Raw genomic sequence first — 21,859 nt, 5'->3', positions numbered from 1 at the left:
TTGACCCTTGCTGTGACTGGTGGGGATCCCCAAGCACCGCCAGCAGAGGACCTCCTCTAGAGATGGTCAGAACTCCCCTCCACCAAGCGCAGCAGTCGCTGGCAGCATCCATGAGCCACTGAGGTGCCAGCATCTGTGACTCAGGGACGCTACTGCTGCCTGCCAAGCTTGGCAAAAGGGACCCCAGGCCAACTGCAAAGGAAGTCCTCAGCTGACAGTTTGTGGGTTCTCATCAGCTGAGTATTTATATTTTATATTTACATTAGAGGTTCTGGTAGAAACCCATTTACAAAGTATGTATTCTTCCCAATTAATATTTCCAAATTAATAGTCTCTTTGCTTATTTGTAAATGGGTCTCTACCAGAGCCTTTAATTCAGTAGCATAATTAAATAAAATAACTATTTCTGAAGTTTATAGGGAAGGATGGTGACGGAGGGGATTCCTCGCGGGGACGGGTGGGGACGGAGGGGATTCCTCGCGGGGACGGGTGGGGACGGAGGGATTCCTCACGGGGACGGGTGGGGACGGAGGGATTCCTCACGGGGACGGGTGGGGATGGGTGGGATTTTGGTGGGGACGGGTGGGATTTCTGTCCCCGCGCAACTCTCTAGTCTGGGACACTTGTAGACTGTCTCTGTGCTGTGACCATACCAGGAAGCTGAAAGCATTGGCTGTTACCTGAAAGACCTTCTGCTTTAGCAGTGCTGGGATTTGAACTTTACTTTCTAGAACCGGTGGGCTCGCTTCCAAGCCTGTAGCCCCTGAAGAGAGATCATTTCTGTACCATCTGTTGCTGACCTCAGCTGAAAAGGGTAGGAAGTGATTCTTTACAGTTCCAAGGGTTTAGACAGATTTTCTTCTTAAGGGCAGGTTATATTTGGGACCTTGGTAATTATCCTAAGTCATATATATACTGTATATTGCTTATTTGTAAAATCTTCTCAGAAAATCTTAGTAGCGTAGTGTATTTACAGTATATATATATATATATATATATATATATATATATACTGTATATACACTACACTGTATATATATATATATATATATATATAATCAATATAATAAAACCATAGGCGGGGCATGCGCACTCTTATCGGCGTGCTTCCATGATCCGTAGGTCCGTGGCTGCCAAGAGTGCAGCATGCCCCACTCTTACTACGGCCCCCACACGCAGCTGAGAAATTTTACAACGCGGCACTCCCTGCTCTCCTGCAATGCCATTTTCGGCACGGCGGTTTCCCCAGATAGGGGAAGCCGAACAGCTCACTCCTGGCTCATGGTCCTGCCGCTGCTGCCGCTCCTGTTCACAGCAGCCTGCACGTCGCCGACTCCACCCCCTCTCCCCCGCAACAACCGCTACCGCTCATGTTCAAAGCGGCTTGCTGAGGTTCGCAGCCGGCTGTAGCGAACCTCGCAGGCTGCTCTCCACATGGTAGCACGTTCCCTGTGACGCGATCGCGACCGCATCAGAGGGAACATGGTACTGAGGTGGACAGTGGCCTGCGAGGTTCGCTACAGGCGGCTGTGAACCTCAGCAGGCCGCTTTAAATAGGAGTGGCAGCGGTGGCAGGAACCATGGATAGAGGGAGGGGAAGAGGAAAAAGAAGGGCCATGGAGCAGGCAGGAAAGGGGGCTGTTTTGGTGGGAGGGTTGTTCTGAGTGCAGACAGCATGGAGCAGATAGGCATTGCAGAATAGGGGGAGAGGGAAAGGGGGCTGCTTTGGGGGAGGGGTGTGCTGGAGCAGACAGCAATCAGGTGGGGGAGGAACAGAAGGGGGCCACGGAGCAGGTAGGCATTGCAGAACAGGGGGAGAGGAAAAGGGGGCTGCTTTGGCAAGCAGGGGGGCCAGGGAGACAGACAGAAAGAAAGACGGACAGACAGGGGACCAGGGAGAGACACAGACACAAAAAATGACAGACAGACAGCGTCCAAGGAGAGAGAGACAAATTTTAAAAAAAACAGACATACAGACATCTACTCTGGGCGGCAGGAGGAAGGCAGTACAGAGTGCTGCTGGAAGTGGCTGCTGGGAGGAGGGCTTCGAGCCGCAGAAGACTGTCCACAAAGCCCCTGCGGAGAGTTGGGCCAACCTCTCCTTCCTCACCGACGCCGAAGAAGCAGCAGGCCCCGCTCCCTCTCGCGCTCTGAGCACTCACGATTGGCTGAAGGGTGTCGTGCCGGTGCTGCAGGTACAGGGGGATGCTTTTGTTGGAGAGGTTTGCTGGGGGGCAGACAGCTTTGCTCGGGGGGGGGGGGGAAGACAGAAGGGGGCCATGGAGAGACAGTCAGGGAGAGGAAAAGGGGGCTGCTTTGGGGGAAGGGGTATGCTGGGGGCAGACAGCTTTGCTCTGGGGGGGGCGGGGGAATGACACAAGGACACAGACACAAAGAATGACACACAGGGGGCCAGTGAGACAGACAGAAAGGAAGACATTCAGGCAGCGTCCAAGGAGAGACAGCCAGCGTCTAAGAAGAGACAGCCAGTGTCCAAGGAGAGAAAAACAAATAAACAGACAGACAGACAGCGGCCAAGGGGAGAGAGAGAAAGAAAGAAAGACAGACACACACACACATCTATTCTAGCACCCGTTAATGTAACAGGCTTAAAGACTAGGGTTTATTATGTTGTCTGGGAAGTATGTCTGTTATGTTCAGTTGATGGAGTTTTTAGATAGTTGAAACTTTGCTTTACATGTTTGTATGCATTGTTGCTTGGGGAGGGGAGAGCATTTTAAAGCTCTCACGCTAAGTTTTCAGTAAATTTAATAAAATATTAAGATTGCATATCTATTCTAGCACCCGTTAATCTAACGGGCTTAAACACTAGTATGTATATATATATATACACACACACAGTGTATATATGTGTGTATATACAGTGTATATATGTGTGTGTGCGTGTGTAAGTAAGTATATATACGAGCCACCCCCCCCACGATCCGGCACCCACCCCCGCGTTCCGGCACCCCCCCTCCACGATTGGACACCCCCCCGCCGCAGCTTACAGTCATCTGGGCACCGGCACCGGCATGTCCTGTGCGTTGGTGCCGGTGCCCAAAGATCGGCCTTCTCTTCTTGCTGGGCCTTGAGCATCTGCGCATGCTCAAGGCCCGTCAAGAAGAGGAGGCCGATCTTCGGGCACCGGCACCAACGCACAGGACCTGCCGGTGCCGGTGCCCAGATGACAGTAAGCAGCAGCGGGGGGGTGCTCAATCGCAGCGGCGGGGGGGTGCCCGATCGCGGCGGGGAGGTGCCGGATTGCGGGGGCGGGGGGGGGGGGGGTGCCGGATCTCGGGGGAGGGTGCCAGATCACAGAGGGGGCCTTCGGGGGGAGCAATGCCGGTTCTCGTAGGGGAGATAGAGCAGCGCCGCTGGCCTCGAGTGGTGGGAACGTATCAAAGCGAGTTTCCATTATTTCCTATGGGGAAACTCGCTTTGATAAACGAGCATGCTCCTGGAACGGATTATGCTCGTAATCCAAGGTACCACTGTATATATATATATATATATATATATATATATATATATATATATATATATATATATATATATATATATATATATATATATACACATACATATACACACACACACATATATACACTGTATATACACACATATATACACTATATATATATATATATATATATATATATACAGTGTAGTGTATATACAGTATATATATATACTGTAAATACACTACGCTACTAAGATTTTCTGAGAACATTTTACAAATAAGAAATTTACACACACACACATATACACTGTATATACCACACACATATATATATATATATATATATATATATATATATATATAGTGTAGTGTATATACAGTATATATATATATAGTATAGTGTATATACTGAGTATATACTGAGTGTATATACTGAGTATAGTGAGTATATACTGAGTATAGTGAGTATATACTGAGTATAGTGTATATACTGAGTGTATATACTGTGATTTTCTGAGAACATTTTACAAATAAGAAATTTACACACACACACATATACACTGTATATACCACACACATATATATATATATATATATATATATAGTGTAGTGTATATACAGTATATATATATATAGTATAGAGTATATACAGTATATACAGTATATATATATATATATATATATATATATATATATATATATAGTATAGAGTATATACAGTATATACGGTATATATATATATATATATATATATATATATATATATATATATATATATATATATATATATATATATATATTGTAAATACACTATGCTACTAAGATTTTTTGAGAAGATTTTACAAATAAGCAATATACAGTATATTTATAACTTAGGATAATTACCAAGGTCCCAAATATAACCTGCCCTTAACAAGAAAATCTGTCTAAATCCTTGGATCTGTAAAGAATCACTTCCTACCCTTTTCAGCTGAGGTCAGCACACACACATACATACATACATACATACACACACACTGTATATACACTACACTACTAAGATTTCCTGAGAATATTTTACAAATAAGCAATATATATATATATATATATATATATATATATATATATATATATATATATATATGACTTAGGATAATTACCAAGGTCCCAAATATAACCTGTCCTTAGCAAGGAAATCTGTCTAAACCCTTGGAACTATAAAGAATCACTTCTTACCCTATTGAGCTGAGGTCAGCAACAGATGGTACAAAAATGATCTCTCTTCAGGGGCTACAGGCTTGGAAGCGAGCCCACCAGTTCCAGAAAGTAAAGTTCAAATACCAGCACTGCTACACTACTAAGATATCTTGTGTGGTGTTATTTCATTTATATTTTCAGTGTTACCAGTTATTTTCATATACATATATATATTTGAAATCATTAGTATATTTTTGTATTGCTTGCCATAGTTCTAAGACCTTTATTATTCTAATAAACAATCATACCTTTGGCATCATTTTTACAATAAGATATCAGTCATTAGAATTTTGGAGATTTATGAAGTGTTACCATATCCCTAGATACAAGTCCAGAATAATTGCTGTATAGTGATTGGCACCCCTATAGTCTCCTAGTCTCACAAGGTCCTCTTGCAATTTTTCACAATCCTCTTACGATTTAACAATTTTGAACAATTTTGTGTCATCAACAAATTTAATTATATCACTAGTTATTTCTATCTCTAGATCACTGATAAATATGGTAAAAAGCAGCAATCCCAGACGCCTGGGGAACCCCTATTTACCCTTCTCCATTGAGAATATTGACCATTTAGCCATTCTCTCTTTCAACCAGTTCTTAATCCATAATAGAATGTTACCTCCTAGCCCATGACTTTCTAATTTTCTTAGAAGTCTTTCATGAGGTACTCTAACAAATACCTTTTAAAGATCCAGATATACACTATCAACCAGCTCACCTTTATCCACATGTTTTCACCCCTTCAAAAAAATGCAGTAGGTTGGTGAGGTAAAAGTTCCCTTGACTAAATCCAGGTTGGCTCTGTCTCATTAATCTTACAAACAATAGCGGATGTTTCTTAAGTTCTTAAATGCTAGAATTAAAATCAACTGGACCAATAACTAATGCATACCCTCATAAAATTTAGCAACAGTGAGACTCCAAGCCGGTGAAGCAGCAGCTCTTGCTGATACGGCAGTAACAGCTCCAATGCTCATATAGTTCCTATTAATGCTGCCTGATTAGCGATTCCAATCGATTCACCGATTCACTTCGGGTGAATCGATTCGAATCAATTTGTTTTGGCAAAAAATCAAACTTACTGATTCGTCGGCCCCCTTGCTAGAGACCCGTTCGGGCTTTCCCTCTGCCACTGGAAGTTACATTACAGGGAAGGACTCCGGTGGCAGAGGGAAAGCCCGAACGGTTCTCTGGCAAGGGGGCCGATGAATCGTTAAGTTTGATTTTTTTTTTGCCAAAACAAATCGATTTGAATCGATTCACCAAAAGTGAATTGGTGAATCGATTCAAATCGCTAATCAGGCAGCACTAATAGGAACTATATAAGCATTGGAGCTGTTACTGCCGTGGCTGGCACCAAAAATCATGCTACGATTTTGTAAAGGGGGGTATATCTTTTCAAAAGGTCTCTTTAATACTGGCATATGGTAAAAGGTCTTTTTAGTACTGGTATAAGACTGCCCTAGTTAACATTATTCTGGAAAAACCGTGCTGTTTATTTCTGTTTATGTTCTTCCATATTAAAACAAAAGCAAAGTGGAAAACAACTCCCACTCAAGTTAAGTAAAAAAAAATAAAAATAATCAATCAGTCATTAAGTATTTTTCTCTTGCTTCTATAGGCAAAGTCAGCATCACAAAGCTTTACCTCTAGTGTAGAAAGAATAACATCAATCCCAGTGGATCCTTTGGCCATTATTTCTTTCCTGGTTTTCTCTGCAAGTTCAAAAACATCACTTTAAATTAAAAAAAATTTTTTTAACATGAATAAAGCATTTCCATTGGTTTTTTTCTAAATTTAAGGAATGATTAAATCAAAGCCATGTACATTGTGCTTTAGTATAGATATACCCACTGTACCCATTTCAGAATGCTGTCACATAACCAGTCAAACATTTGGTCTTCCACAAAGCAAGTACTTGTTTTCTCACTACAGATGGCTAAATAATTCAGAGGCTTCATGCTGTATTTTCTCCAGTAATCAGCGCCTTGTATAAGACTTAACACTCTTGTACATTTTTCACATTTTGCCGTCAAAAAATCTACAATTTAAAACATTAAAGTTGGAGGGGTTCTTTCACTGATCTACATAGTACCATTCTTTGATGAATTTTGGGAAACAGTGAGGTCAACCACTCATTTTCTCCCGCTAGCTGATCCCATACACCAATACACATGCCCTTTATTCTATGCAGCAAAATGGTCACTTCTTTCCATCACACTTTTTCTGGACACCTTTAACAATTTTGGGCTTTGCTTTGGATACTGAATTAACTATGAACAAACAGGTGTCCTTGGTGGTTGGGTTCTGTTTTTCATTTTTGAGCCAAAATCAGATCATTCCTATTCTAGACACATTGCTAATTTTGATCTATGCACTAGTATTCAGACACTTAGATTACTTCAAAGTACTGTTTAATGGTATCTGCTTGTCATCTATTGGAAGATTATAAATAGTTTGAAATAATTCTGTGGTCTGTATATCATATTAATCGTTGTGATCATATTACAACGCTCCTTAAGGAACACCGTTGTCTGGCATTCAACTACAGAATAAAATGTAAAATTCTAGTTGGCCTTTAAACAGTTCTCATTCATGGCAGCCAGACTGTTTAATTCCTTAGTCCCCCTTCTGGGGTGCTCAATCATTTTCCTTTCTCAAGCACACCTCAAGTTCACACAATTCTATATTCTGTATACTAGCTCTTTGATATGCATTGCCACTCTACCTTCCACTGGAGTCTTCTTTGCCAAGATTTAAGGCCAGACTCAAGGCATACTTTTTCTTTCAGACCTTTAAGACTAGATAGCATAGAGGATGTAGGGTAGCACTAACAAGAGCTTTCACCTAATGTGACTGCTATTTTCTTTGAGCAGTACACGAATTTTGATAGGAAAACAAAATACCTGAATATAGCACTGGTTCTCAACCTAGTCCTTTGGGCACCTTGGCAGTCAGATTTTCAGATACACAAAATGAATATATATGAAATAGATTTGCATACAATGTAGATAGCGTGTGAAAATGTCTCATACATATTCATTGTGGATCTCTTAAAAAACGGATTAGCTGGGTGTCCCCAAGGACCTGCTCAAAAACAGCTGGCATAAAGAAACCAACTAACAAATAAAAATACTTTACTAGTTCCAGCTTCTATCCTTCACATCTAAAATAATCCATTATACACAGCCATGCCAAATAAAATCGTCGTAAGTACCATGTATACACGAATATAAACCAATCTAAATATAAACTGAAGTGACCTTTTTCCCCCCACAAAAAGAAAGAAAAAAGGTTGACTCTAATATAAACTGGGAGGGGGGGTGTTATATTCAAGCACCCTGCCCCCTTCCCTTCCTCCCCTGTCAGGCTCTATACCCAGCCCCCCTCCTTTCCTCCCCTGCCAGGTTATGCACCCAGACCCACACCCCTCCATGCCTGTCTCTGCACTCAGAGTAGACCCCCCTCCTTTCCTGCCTCCCTCCCCTGCCCTGCCAGGCTTTGCATCCAGCCCACCTTCCTCACTCCCCTGCCAGGCTCTTCACCCTGTCCCCCCTCCCTTCCTCCTCTGATGGCTTGCAGGACTCCCCTGTAATTTCATCAAGTATCCCCTAATCTTTGTAAATCTTGATGCAGTAAAAAAAAAAAACAAAAAAAAAACTCTATCCACTTGTACCCATTCTACACAACTCAGGATTTTGTAGACTTTAATCATTTATCTCCTCTCAGCTGTCTCTTTTCCAAGCTGAAGAGCCCCAACTTCTTTAGACTCAGATGAGAGGCGTTCCATCCCCTTTATCATCTTGGTTGCTCTTCTTTGAACCTTTTCTACTACTACTAAATCTTTTTTGAGATAAGGAGAACAGAACTGAACACAATACTCAAGGTGAGGTTGCACCATTGAGTGATACAAAGGCATTATAACATTCTTAGTCTTGTTTACCATCTCTTATCTAATAATTCCTAGCATCTTGTTTGTTTTTTAGGCCATGTCGCACATTGGGTGGAAGGTTTCAGCATATTGTCCAAGATGACACCCAGATCTTTTTCTTCAGCGCTGACCCCCAAGGTGGACCCCTAGCATTCGGTAACTATGATTTGGATTATTTTTCAAATTTGCATCACTTTGCATTTGTCCACATTAAGTTTCATCTGCCATTTGTGGGAGTGTGTGGTGCAGGGGTCAGACAGAGCTACAGCCTCAGCCTCAGCATCCTGAGGCTATGGGTTCAAATCCCTTCCTGCTATTTGTGACCCTGGACAAGTCAATTAATCCCCTCATTGCCCCAGATACATTGGATAGAGTTTGAGCCCACCGGGAACGATAGGGAAATATGATAAAGTACCTGAATATAAACCACTTAGGATATAAGTGGTTCGGATATAAAATAAATAAATCTTGACGCCCAATCTTCCAATTTCCTAAGATCTTCCTGCAATTTTCCACTGTCCACAAGCGTTTTAACAACTTTGAACAGTTTAGTGTCATCTGCAAATTTAATCACCTAACTTTCAGTTCCAATTTCCAGATCATTTATAAGTTAAATAGCACCGATCCCTGTAGAGATCCCTGTGGCACACCACTAGTTACCCTTCTCCATTGAGAAAAAATGGCCATTTAACCCTACCCTTTGTTTTTTGTTTTTTTCCGATAACCAATTCTTAATCCACAATTGAACATGGTCTCCTAGCCCATGACTCTTTAATTTTCTCAAGAGCCTCTCATGAGGAACTTTGTCAAAAGCTTTCTGGAAATCTAGATACACTACATCAACTGGATTGACTTTATCCACATGTTTATTCACACCTTCAAAAAAGCCAAGTAAACTGGTAAGTCAAGACCTCCCTCGAATGAACCCATGATGACTTTCTCATTAAATCATGTTTATCTATATGTTCCACAATTTTGCCCAGTACTGAGGTAAGGGCAGGTCTGTAATTCCCTGGATCTCCTCTGAAAGGAAACTTTAAAACAATTCAGGAATGTAAAACTTTTCAAGTTAAAAGTATCACAACACTTACCAGTATAGGGCTAGATTTTATTCTGGCCCAATTCACTTACCTCTCTGCCGACCATCCTCCGATCTGCGCATGCAAATGAGGGGAACGGCATACAAAGTAGGCAGGGACGCAATTCACTAACCAAAACTCTGCTGGCCGATCACAAACAAGCGACTGCTGAGGACCAGTCGCTCAAGCCCTTTCTGACTGCCCTACCTTCTGCCGCCCCGCTCTCTGCTCTGTCAGTCCCAATCTCCTGCCTAACCCAATTATGCTAGTTTGCTACTTTATGCTGAGGTATGGAATAATTCAACTCTGCCTTCCATCGTCCGATTAAATGAAAAGCAGCTATCTTTGCTTCCAGTTCTGCCTAAGGCCTATTTGGCTAGTCCTTTATTGCTGGTTTTTAACATCTTTATTTTTTACTTTATTTGCTGCTATAAGCACTGTTTTATCTATTCCTTTGTTCTTATTTTCACTCGTTGACAGAAACTCCTGCTGCCCCGATCTCCTGTGCCTGACCTAATCCCTGCAGTGCAATCCTGGGGTTTTAACCCGCAGGCTTAAAACGGGTTCCAGAAATGTTTAAAAAAGAAAAAAAAAATTATCTGCCAGGCCCAGAGGGCCAGTGCATGCACAGACCACCTACAGATGGTTTTGTGCTTGCGTTGGGATTGCTATAGAACGATCCAGGCAGGCAGTTGGGGATGTGATTACGATCGCCCTCATTTGCATGAGGGTGATTCGTGAATCAGCCCCCCGAACACAGATCAGATTGGATCCCTCACGGATCAGATCCGATCTGTGCCCTTAGTGAATCTAGCCCAAAGTACATAAAATTTTTAACAAGTTTTAAACAATTAATTAACATGTGGTCTTAACAAGCTGATAGACTTAGTGCTTGTTCAAGAGTCATGTCAAATGCAACAGTACCTTATACTTTATTTTTTAACCTTGAACCTGGATTTTGTATGAAACTGATGAAATATGAATGAATAAAAAAAATATTAAAGAAAAAAAAAGTATCACATGCGTCGAAACAAAAAAAATGGACTAAAAGATCTAGATTTTCTAACATTATAAATCATAAAATTCCCTGTCTATCACTCTCATCACCAATCCATCCATCTATCCCCTCCTTGCCATTTCCACTTTGGGCTACCACCGGAATGCTTGAATGATTCACTTATCTATGCTAGCATTCTAGCATGCTAGCTTCTTTTGCTCATTCTAATTCTCCTCAAGAACAGAATTTTCCCTTTTAAAACCTAGTCAAAAAGTTTATTACATTAGTCTAAAAAAAGGTACCACTTTTATTCTTTATTTTTAATGGGAAGGGTGGTCAATCCTTAGAACGGCCTCCCGGTGGAGGAGATGAAAGGTCATATTCTATAAATGGCACCATAAGTTAGGCGGTGGTAAGCACTCAACTGCTGCCTAACTTAACTATTTTAATTGGCTTTAATCAGCATGGTAATTGACCTCATCGCTTAAAACCAATTAAAAACTTACTAGAAGAAAAAAAGTAGGTGCTGGAAGGTGTCTACAGTGTAGGTGCTAAAATTGCATCTACAGCAGGACGCCTAATGGTGCCTTAAGCCTAAGTGGGCGTGGTTAGGGACAGAGTGGGTACTTTGGTGTCATTAGGCGCGATTCACTAAAGAACTTAGGCGTTTGCAATGCAGGCCAGTAAAACCCTGGCCTACATTGCAGATGCATAAGTTTTCTGGTAGGCACCTAAGCGTGATTGACAGCCAGTTTTGTAGGTGGCTGCTGATTTAGGTGCCGTTAATAGAATCTGGTCCATAAAGTGTATCTGAATTCAAAACAGTTTGGGACAAGTAAGCTGGGATCTCTAAGAGAGAGGAGGGGATAGTGAATGTCATGGTTGGGCACATGGTTGGCCACATGGTCTTTTAACTGTCTTCATTTTTCTCTGTTTCTCTGTTTTATTATTTATGTATGAAGCAAAATATTTAATAGTGTCAACCAGGTGGCAGTATTGGGTATAGTTTTTGCTTTCTTGTTTCAGTTCACAAGCAAATTAAATCCTTAGAACAGCCATGAAACAAGAACAGAAAGAAAACCATTAGAGCAATTCTATAGAGGTCAATGGTGCCTAAAGGCCCATAAAGTTTTGTCTGATGCATTTATCAAAACAGTTTACCCAGAAGGAAGAAGTGCAAAAGTAGCACTGTGAGACTCAAAGGTAAAGGGGAAAAATATGTAGAAGCTGATAAAGACAAAGCTGGATTGCTTAACAAATATTTCTATTTTGTATTCATAGCTGAAGTGCTGGGAACAGAACAGTAGAACACAAACACAAATAGACTGGAGGTGTGGTAGATCTTGACTGATTTTCAGAGGAGTGTGTTTGTGAGGAACTAGCTAAAGGTGGACAAAGCGATGGGGCCGGATGATGGCATATCCAAGAGTACTGAAGGAACTTAGGGAAGATCTGGCGGCTCAATGGCTGACCCTTCCAATACTTCTCTAGAGTTGGGATTAGTACCAGGGAACTGGAGAAGGGCAGATGTGGTCCCTCTCCACAAAAAGTGGAAGTAAGGAAGAAGTAGGGAACTACAGGGCCAGTAAGTCTGACTAAGAAAATTAATGGAAACACTTTTAAAACAGAGAATAGTGACGTTTCTGGAATCCAGATTACAGGACCCGAGCCAACATGGATACACTAGAGGAAGGTCTTGTCAGACAAATCTGATCAATTTCTTTGACTGGGTAACCAGAGAATAAATAAACTGAGTGCCCTAAGATGGACCCCAAAGTGATAGATTGGGCGAGGAATTGGTTGAGTGGAAGGCAACAGAGGGTGGTGGTCAATTACATTACATTACATTAGGGACTTCTATTCCGCCTATACCTTGCAGTTCAAGGCGGATTACAAAAGAGCTAACTGGACATTTCCAGTGAAGTTACAACAGTTTTGGGTTTGTTTGTTTTTTTGGTTACAAGGGAGGAGAGGTACCTGGATTAATTCCGGAAGAACTTGCAAATTGGATATTAAATTGACTGTACGTTACTGTGTGATATAACAAATAGATTACAGTTAGAGTACAAATAAGATTACGTTACATTTCAGGGATCTGAATACTTGTTTGGTGTTTTGGGGAGGAAGAGATTATTTAAGTGAAGATTTTGGGGGAGAATTTATCTAGGAGGAGGGGGAAGGGTTGGGTTATGATATCTGGATAAATTTTTTGAAAAGTAGGGTTTTGATTTCTTTTCCAAAAGTTTTGAAGTCACCCGTTGCCGTCAACAGGTTGGAGATGGAGTGGTTAAGTTTTGCTGCTTGCGTCAATGGATATTGCTCTGAGGAAAGGGATGTTACCAGTGGTGTACCTCAAGGTTTGGTTCTTGGACCTGTTCTTTTTACCATTTTTGTAAATGATATTGCTGAAGGACTTTCAGGTAAGATTCATCTCTTTGCGGTTGATTCCAAAATCTGCAACAGAGTAGACACCCCAGATGGTGTGGATAATATGAGGAAAAATCTGGCAAAGTTTGAAGAATGGTCTGAAATTTGGCAGCTAAGATTTAATGCTAAGAAATGCAAGGTCATGCATTTGGGCTGCAAAAATCTGAGGGAATGGTACAGTTTAGGGGGTGAAAAACTTTTCTACACAAAAGAGGAGTAGGACTTGTGTGTGATTGTATGCAATGATTTTAAGGTGGCCATACAGACTGAAAAGGTGATGGCAAAAGCTAGAAGGATGCTAGGGTAAATAAGGAGAGGTATAGCCAATAGGAAAAAGGAGATATTGATGCCCCTGTATAAGACTCTGGTGAGACCTCATTTAGAATATTGTGAACAATTCTGGAGACTGTACCTTCAAAAAGATATAAACATGATGCAGTCGGTCCAGAGGAAGGCTACTAAAATGGTTTGTGATCTTTGTCACAAGGCGTATGGGGACAGACTTAAAGATCTCAATATACTGTATCTACTTTGGAGGAAAGGTGGGAGAGGGGAGCTATGAGAGAGATATTTAAATACCTACATTGTATAAAAGCGCATGTAGGTAGCTTTTGCCGTCACCTTTTCAACCTGTTTGGCCACCTTAAGATCATCACAAATAATCACACCCAAGTTCCCGCTCTTCTCTCTTGCACATAAGTTCTTCACCCCCTAAACTGTACCGTTCCTTTGGGTTTTTGCAGCCCAAATGCATGACCTTGCATTGCTTAGCATAATATTACTACACTTCTCCCTCTGTATTAGAGAATGACACGGGGAGCGATCCCCGCAGCGAACCGCTGCGTGGCTGCGGTTTGGCTGCGGGTTATGGTGACCTCATTAGCAAATCGCCGCAGACGCGGGGACAAATCCTTTCACCGACCGCAAAAACGGTGAATAGATTTGTCCCCGCAGGCCAATGTCCCCCCCTCTAGGAACCGCAATTTACCTGTGTTTTCACCGTGCTCCTCATTTGTCAGATCAACCCTTCCTGCCAATAGAACCCCCCCCCCCCCCCCCCCCCGACGATCGCCCTCACTGGTAGGAGGGTGCCCAACCCCTCCTGCCGGCACCCCCAACGGCCCCCTATATCGCCAATAGGAGGGTGCCCAACCCCTCCTGCCGGTCCTTCCCCCAACAAACCCCGCCATCCCGAAACACCACCCTTAGTCTTACTTTCCAAGTTGGACCGGACAGCTCCTCGCTCGTCTGGCCAGCAGGCCTGCCTCCGTCCAAATGAGGCGGGCCCGCCCCTCCCCTCCCCTGCCTAACCCACAGGATCCTAGGGCCTGATTGGCCTAAGCACCTAAGGCCCCTCCTATAGCGGGAGTGGCTTTAGGTGCCTAGACCAATCAGGCCCTAGGATCCTGTGGGTTGGGCAGGGTAGGGGCGGGCCCGCCTCATTTGGACGGAGGCAAGCCTGCTGGCCATACGTGTGAGGAGCCGTCCGGTCCAACTTGGAAAGTAAGACTAAGGGGGTTCTGGGGTGGGAGGGTTCGTTGGGGGGGGTCCAGCAGGAGGGGTTGGGTACCCTCCTGCCGGCGATCTTAGGGGAGGCCATTGGGAGGACCGGCAGGAGGGGTTGGGTACCCTTCTGCTGCGATTGTCGGGAGGGCCGTTGGGGGGGTCTACAGGAGGGGTTGGGTGCCCTCCTGCCGTGATCGCTGGGGGGAGGGGAGACTTGCAGCCGTAGCCGCGGTCACTATGCTAATCACGGCAGGGAGATCTTTGCCGCGATTAGGTACAGCGGCCGCGTCTACTTACCATATAGGCTAACATTGTAAGCATTTAAAGTACATGTCGTGTTTGTTTTTGCATTGCTAGCCCCAGGGGTGGTGGAAGATTAGTGATTGAAAAACTGTATGAAAAATAACTATTTTAAATTTAGTGATCAAAATGTGTCAGTTTTGAGAATTTATATTAATTAATTTTTTCTCTGTGTGTTTTGTTTTTGTATAGTTATTAACTAATATTTAACTAAGTTTTAAAGTTTTAAAGAATGTTTCCTTTATACGTAAATAAAGAAAAGTGAATGGGATTGCAGTGGCGGTGACGGGGCGGTGAATGGGGTGGCAGTGGCGGTGACGGGGCAGTGAAGAGGATGGTGAGACGGGGACGGGGCGGTGACGGGGATGGTGAGACGGGGACGGGGCGGGTGACGGGGATGGTGAGACGGGGACGGGGCGGTGACGGGGACCAATTTTTTCACCGTGTCATTCTCTACTCTGTATACACGGGGGTTAGGGGCAGAGCCGACCTGTGAATATGGAAATTCACGAATAACTTTCAGGGCTGATTCTGACCCACCCCCGCCTCCTTCCTGCGTCCTGAACCTCTCCAGACCTTACCTGGTGGTCTAGCAATGACGTGGGGCAGGAGCGATCTTCCTAGGCTCCTGCCCCTTGCAGAGCCGTCATCAAAAATGGCTTCCATGAGTTCTCGTTGTAGTCTCGTGAGACCACGGGAACTCACGATAGCCATTTGTGATGATGGCTCTGCAAGGGGCAGGAGCGTAGGAAGATCGCTCCTGCCCCACATCATCGCTAGACCACCAGATAAGGTGTGGGGAGGTCGGGGATGCAGCGATTCAACCATAAAAACTAGGGGGAGGTCTGAGGCAAAAAAATCACGAATAACCGAATCCACGGGTACTAAACCCGCAGATTCGGAGGGAGAATTGTAAATGCCATTTCCTCCATTCAATTTTCATAATATAATCTTATTAACAACACATAATGGCAACCACAAAATTAATGCAGGAAGTGGTTGGAGACGCTGACTCCTGGCAGTTGGTGACTTCCTCCACAAGAAAACGCAAAGGACCTAACTCTGTCTCTTTTTCCCCCATACAGGACAGCTCAACATCGACACCTCATATCGCCCTGAGGAACAGATATCTGCTGCTACAGGAAGGTCCGGAGAAAGAGCTACAAGTAGTTGTTCAGCAGACGGTTCCAACTCCGGAATCAACAGTACAGCCCACCCCTAAGAAGCGCAGAGTGGTGGTCATCGGAGATTCGCTGCTGAGGGGCACCGAGGGACCAATCTGCAGACCAGACCTACAATCAAGAGAGGTCTGCTGTTTGCCAGGGGCCAGGATCCAGGATGTCACTGCTTGCATTGACAGACTCATCAAGCCCCGAGACCACTTCCCCATGGTTCTAATCCACGTCGGAACCAACGACACCGCAAGGAGCAGCCCGGACATCATACCTGAAGACTTCAGGGCCCTGGGGGAGAAGCTGAGGAGGATGGATGCGCAGGTAGTCTTCTCCTTGATTCTCCCAGTGAGGGGCAAGGGCAGAGCCAGAGAGGATCGAATACAGAGGGTGAACGACTGGCTGCGAGGATGGTGCAAGGAGATGAACTTCGGGTTTCTGCACCATGGAGAAGCATTGCAAGGACTACAGGGACACGACGGGCTACACCTAACCAGAAGAGGGAAGAATGTCCTTGGACACCGCCTAGCCCGCCTACTCCACAGGGCTTTAAACTAGGTAAGTCGGGGGAGGGTACAGGCACAAACAACATACCAGGCGAACTAAAATGCCAATACATTTTTGAGGCTGAGGAAAGTAGTCACCGAAATTCTGGGTCAGGGGTGAGTGCACACACTTTTGAGTCGGGAGTAGGGTCACATCATATTTATGGGTCACATTGTAATTCCGGGTCTAGGGGGAGTACACACTGTAGTTCTGGGTATATGGGGAGTACACATTGTGGTTCTGAGCCTCAGGAAAGCACAAATAACACAAACAATGTTAAAGGTGTTCAAATAGCTCAAGCAGGAATATCCCCACTGAGACGTAACAAAAATATAACATGGAGGGCTATGTACGTCAACGCACACAGTTTAGGAAACAAGATCCTGGAATTGGAAACAGAAATAAGGAATGCCGACCTGGATGTGGTGGCAATATCCGAAACCTGGCTCACAGACTCCCACGGGTGGGACATGGTCATACCGGGTTACAACTTGCTTCGCCGGGACAGAGAGGGTAGGATGGGAGGGGGTGTAGCATTATATACTAAAGATGACATTAAGGTCACGAGAATCTCAGATGTCCAGTATACTGGGGAATCCCTTTGGGTTAATTTGGCCAGAGGGAAGGACAAATGCTTGTATCTTGGCGTAATTTACAGACCCCCAAGACAACAGGATGACCTGGATATGGAAATAATCGAAGATATAGAAAATATCACCTTGCGTGGGGACACAGTATTGCTAGGTGACTTCAACATGCCTGATGTGGATTGGGTTACACTTACCTCTGCTTCCGGCAGCAGCAGGAGGCTATTAAACTCTATGAAAGGAGCAAGCCTCAGGCAACTGGTGTTGGAACCGACAAGGGATCAGGCAATACTGGACCTGATACTTACCAATGGAGAAAGTGTCACAGAGGTCTCGGTGGGCGACACATTGGCCTCCAGTGACCACAACATGGTATGGTTCAATATCAGGAAAGGTTTCACTAAATCTACTACACTAACCAAAGTCCTCAAATTCAAGGACACAAATTTCAAAGAAATGGGAGACTTCGTTCACCAGGCGCTACAAAGCCAAGAAGAAACCGATAACGTGGAAGACATGTGGTCGACTTTGAAAGCAACCATACAAGAAGCAACAAACCGCTATGTAAAATCAGTAAGTAAACGGAGAAGGAACAATAAGCCACAGTGGTTTACTGCGGAGATCTCAGACCTGATCAAGGAGAAGAAAAAAGCATTCATCTCTTACAAACAATCAGGGAAGCAGGACTCTAGAGCAGACTACCTGACCAAATCAAAAGCCGTCAAAACAGCAGTCAGGGAGGCTAAATTCCTCATGGAGGAGTCTCTAGCAAAGAACATCCAGAAGGGAGATAAATCCTTCTTCAGGTATATCAGTGATAGAAGAAAAAACTCAGGCGGGATTGTACGTCTTAGGAATCCAGATGGAGACTATGTGGAAAAGGATTCGGAAAAAGCCCAACTATTAAATGAATACTTCTGCTCAGTCTTCACCCGAGAAGCGCCAGGGCTCGGCCCTCAGCTACAGACAAGGGTTGGCTCAGTTGACCCGTTTAGTAACTTTGAGTTTACGCCCAGCAGTGTCTACGGTGAGCTGTCAAAGCTCAAGGTTAACAAAGCAATGGGGCCGGACAACCTGCACCCCAGGGTGCTTAGGGAGCTGAGTGATGTCTTGGCGGAGCCACTGTCCACGCTCTTCAACCTCTCCCTTAGTACAGGCAGCGTCCCGTTGGACTGGAGGACGGCTAACGTCATTCCACTGCACAAGAAAGGCTCAAAGATGGAGACAGCAAACTACAGACCAGTGAGTCTAACATCGATAGTGAGCAAACTAATGGAAACTCTAATCAAACACCAATTAGATAAGATCCTGGATGAGGAGAATCTACGGGATCCCCGACAACATGGATTTACTAAGGGGAGATCCTGCCAATCCAACCTGATCAGCTTCTTTGATTGGGTGACAGGGAAGCTGGATATTGGGGAGTCCCTGGACATCGTGTACCTGGACTTTAGCAAAGCATTCGATAGCGTACCACACCGCAGGTTACTGAGCAAGATGAGTTCTATAGGATTAGGTAACACATTGACGAAATGGGTTGGGAGCTGGCTTGGAGGTAGGCTCCAAAGGGTGGTGGTGAACGGCACCCCCTCTGAAATGACGGAGGTGATTAGTGGAGTACCACAGGGCTCAGTCTTGGGCCCAATCCTATTCAACATCTTTATAAGAGACTTGGCAGAAGGGCTTCGAGGTAAAATAACATTATTCGCCGATGACGCCAAACTGAGTAATGTAGTGGGCAAATGCACAACAGACGAAGATTCAATGCCCGACAACATGATGCACGACCTACTCCTACTGGAGCGATGGTCTAGGACATGGCAACTCAACTTCAATGCCAAAAAATGCAAAGTTATGCACCTGGGCAGCCAGAATCCATGCAAGTCTTATACTCTTAATGGCGAGATCCTAGCAAAAACGGTAGCAGAACGAGACTTGGGGCTAATCGTCAGTGAGGACATGAAGTCTGCCAATCAAGTGGAGCAGGCTTCGTCCAAGGCAAGACAAATCATGGGCTGCATACGAAGAGGTTTCGTCAGTCGTAAGGCGGAAGTCATTATGCCATTGTATAGATCCATGGTGAGGCCCCACCTGGAATACTGTGTGCAATTCTGGAGGCCGCATTATCGCAAGGATGTGCTGAGACTGGAGTCGGTGCAAAGAATGGCCACCCAGATGGTCTCGGGACTCAAGGATCTACCATACGAAAAACGGCTTGACAAATTACAGCTATACTCGCTCGAGGAGCGCAGAGAGAGGGGAGACATGATTGAGACGTTCAAGTATCTTACGGGCCGCATCGAGGCGGAGGAAGATATCTTCTTTTTCAAGGGTCCCACGACAACAAGAGGGCATCCGTTGAAAATCAGGGGCGGGAAACTACGAGGTGACACCAGGAAATTCTTTTTCACTGAAAGAGTGGTTGATCGTTGGAATAGTCTTCCACTACAGGTGATTGAGGCCAGCAGCGTGCCTGATTTTAAGGCCAAATGGGATCGGCACATGGGATCTATTCACAGGGCAAAGGTAGGGGATGGACATTAAGGTGGGCAGACTAGATGGGCCTTGGGCCCTTATCTGCCGTCTATTTCTATGTTTCTATGTTTCTAAAACTACACAAAGCACACTTTCTCTCCTCCCCACCCCTGCACAACATTTCTTCCTCTCTCCTCTACCCCCCATGTGCAATGTCTCCTTCCTCTCTCACTGTCCACCATCTCTCTTTCTCTCATTCCCTCCCTTGCTGCAAAGGGAGTGGGGAAAGACAGAGAGGGATCCAGGGTGCATCTCTCCAACTCACTCTACTGCCACATCAAATATTTCTCCCTCTCTTATCCCCCAGACTGTGTGAAGAATCTTTTGCCCCTGCCCACTAGCCCCATGCTGAATATTTCTCCTATCACCCCTCACCAGCACCATGCCACATCTCTTCCTCCATTCCCTCCACCAATATGTCCAACATTCCTCCCTTTTGCATCCCTTTCCATCTGTCCCACTGTTCCCTCTCCATCAACACTTCCAACATTTCTCCCTCTCATCTCTCTCTACCTCACTCCCCTCCTACCACCATGTCCAACAATTTTCTCCCTCCCTATTTCCAACAATTCTCCTCTTTCTTCCTTTCCCCATGAACCATTTCTTTCCCTCTCACTCACAACCATTCTCAACAATTCCCCTCCCCCACCTCAGCATCTTTCCCTCCCTCCCTCCATCCTTTGTCCCAAGTTCATGCTCCTCCCTCCCTTGTGTCCAAAAGTGCTTCCTCTCTCCCTTCTGTGTCCCAAGTTCATGGCCCCTCTCCCTTCCTTTCAGCCTTTGTCCCAAGTTTGTGTCCCCACCTCTCTCTTCATAGGAAATTGCATCAGAGGAAGTGGAATTTGGCAGAGAGAAGACCCAGGGCCTAGCCGGAGGCAGCCTGTCTTCAGGCTGCTGCTGCTGCTGGCAACTCACACATAGTTTTCAGGGCAATACGGAGGAAAGACAGAAGGAGGAGTGATGCTGGACCTGCAGGGAAGGGTGGCAGTGGGGAGAGAGGGAGAAATGCCAGACAGGGGGAGGCACTCATGCAATCTGGCTCAGTGAACCACAATCTCTTGAGCCTGCCTTGCAGATATTCCTAAGTGCCCTGGGAAGCCTCTCCTTACACGTATTATAAAAGAGGAAAAGATGCATGTGGCTGAGCTGCAGGAATGGGAAATGTCCATTGGACTAAATATAAGCAAATCCCAAGAAGCTTGCAGCAGTGAAGGAAGAGAATGGTAAAAGCAATGGGATAAATCTGTTCAGCTGCCAAACAGAAGAGACAAGTCTAAATATTTTTAGTTATTCCAGTGCTGAGATACTCTGTATTACAGAGTGCCTGAGAAAAAAATCAAGCAAGCCATGAAAATTATATCCTTCAAACAACCAAGAAAACCACAGCAACACAGAGGTGCCTTAAACGGTCTAAGTGAGATAATGGAGAACTTGAGATGTTTTACTTTATTTAGAAGTGATCAATACAAACTACATTATTGGCAAAATATTTATTTATCAACCACTGAGACTTGTTAATAGCCTCCTAAAGGGATTAGTTGCCATGCTAACAGAAAACACAAAGTCTAGCACTAAAACCAGAAGTCATCAATGGACTGGGGACATACTGCAATCTTGGCTTTTATTTTTCTAGTTTTTAAATAATTTATTTTTGTCTAAACAGTTTCTCATTTTAGCTGCTAGCTGATCTGGTTTTTCTCTCTTATTCTAACCCCTCCACCCTCCTGGGGTTCCTTTTGTTACTAGCCAGGGACTGTAACTATGCCACCATTATAGCTTGAGGGATACCTTAATTGGTTATGTATTTCTTTACTGCCTGAGTCTAGCCTGATATTTTACATTCACTGTTTATTTTAATGTGTTTAACCATAGATGCTAGTAAGCTGTAAATTGGTGATTTGTGTTGTTACGGAGGGGCTCGGTAGTACAACGGGACACTAGTGTCTTCACCGGAGCGGCACATCACAGGGGGATTTTGGGCAATTAATGCCTCTGCTCAAAAGCATCCCAGCTCTATCTGTCTGAAGTCCCAGAACCCTGCTTTCAGAAACTGGTGAACTTAATCTAAGAGAGCTCC

General features: G+C 44.4%; 1 protein-coding gene across 4 annotated transcripts in view; it reads right to left on the bottom strand.

Annotated features, from left to right (window-relative positions):
- The window catches only part of AGTPBP1 (ATP/GTP binding protein 1), a 325,031-nt gene that overhangs the window by 192,442 nt on the left and 110,730 nt on the right, over positions 1–21,859 (bottom strand). For all 4 annotated transcript variants that reach the window (XM_033927773.1, XM_033927782.1, XM_033927801.1 and 1 more), the window contains one exon: positions 6,350–6,417. In XM_033927773.1, coding sequence (XP_033783664.1) covers positions 6,350–6,417 — 68 coding nt within the window. The remainder of the gene's footprint in view (positions 1–6,349; positions 6,418–21,859) is intronic.

The sequence above is a fragment of the Geotrypetes seraphini genome, chromosome 1 (assembly GCF_902459505.1).
Source record: "Geotrypetes seraphini chromosome 1, aGeoSer1.1, whole genome shotgun sequence".
Classification (NCBI taxonomy): domain Eukaryota; kingdom Metazoa; phylum Chordata; class Amphibia; order Gymnophiona; family Dermophiidae; genus Geotrypetes; species Geotrypetes seraphini.
The sequence above is the reverse complement of the archived record's forward strand: the minus strand, read 5'-3'. Positions and strand labels throughout refer to the sequence as shown.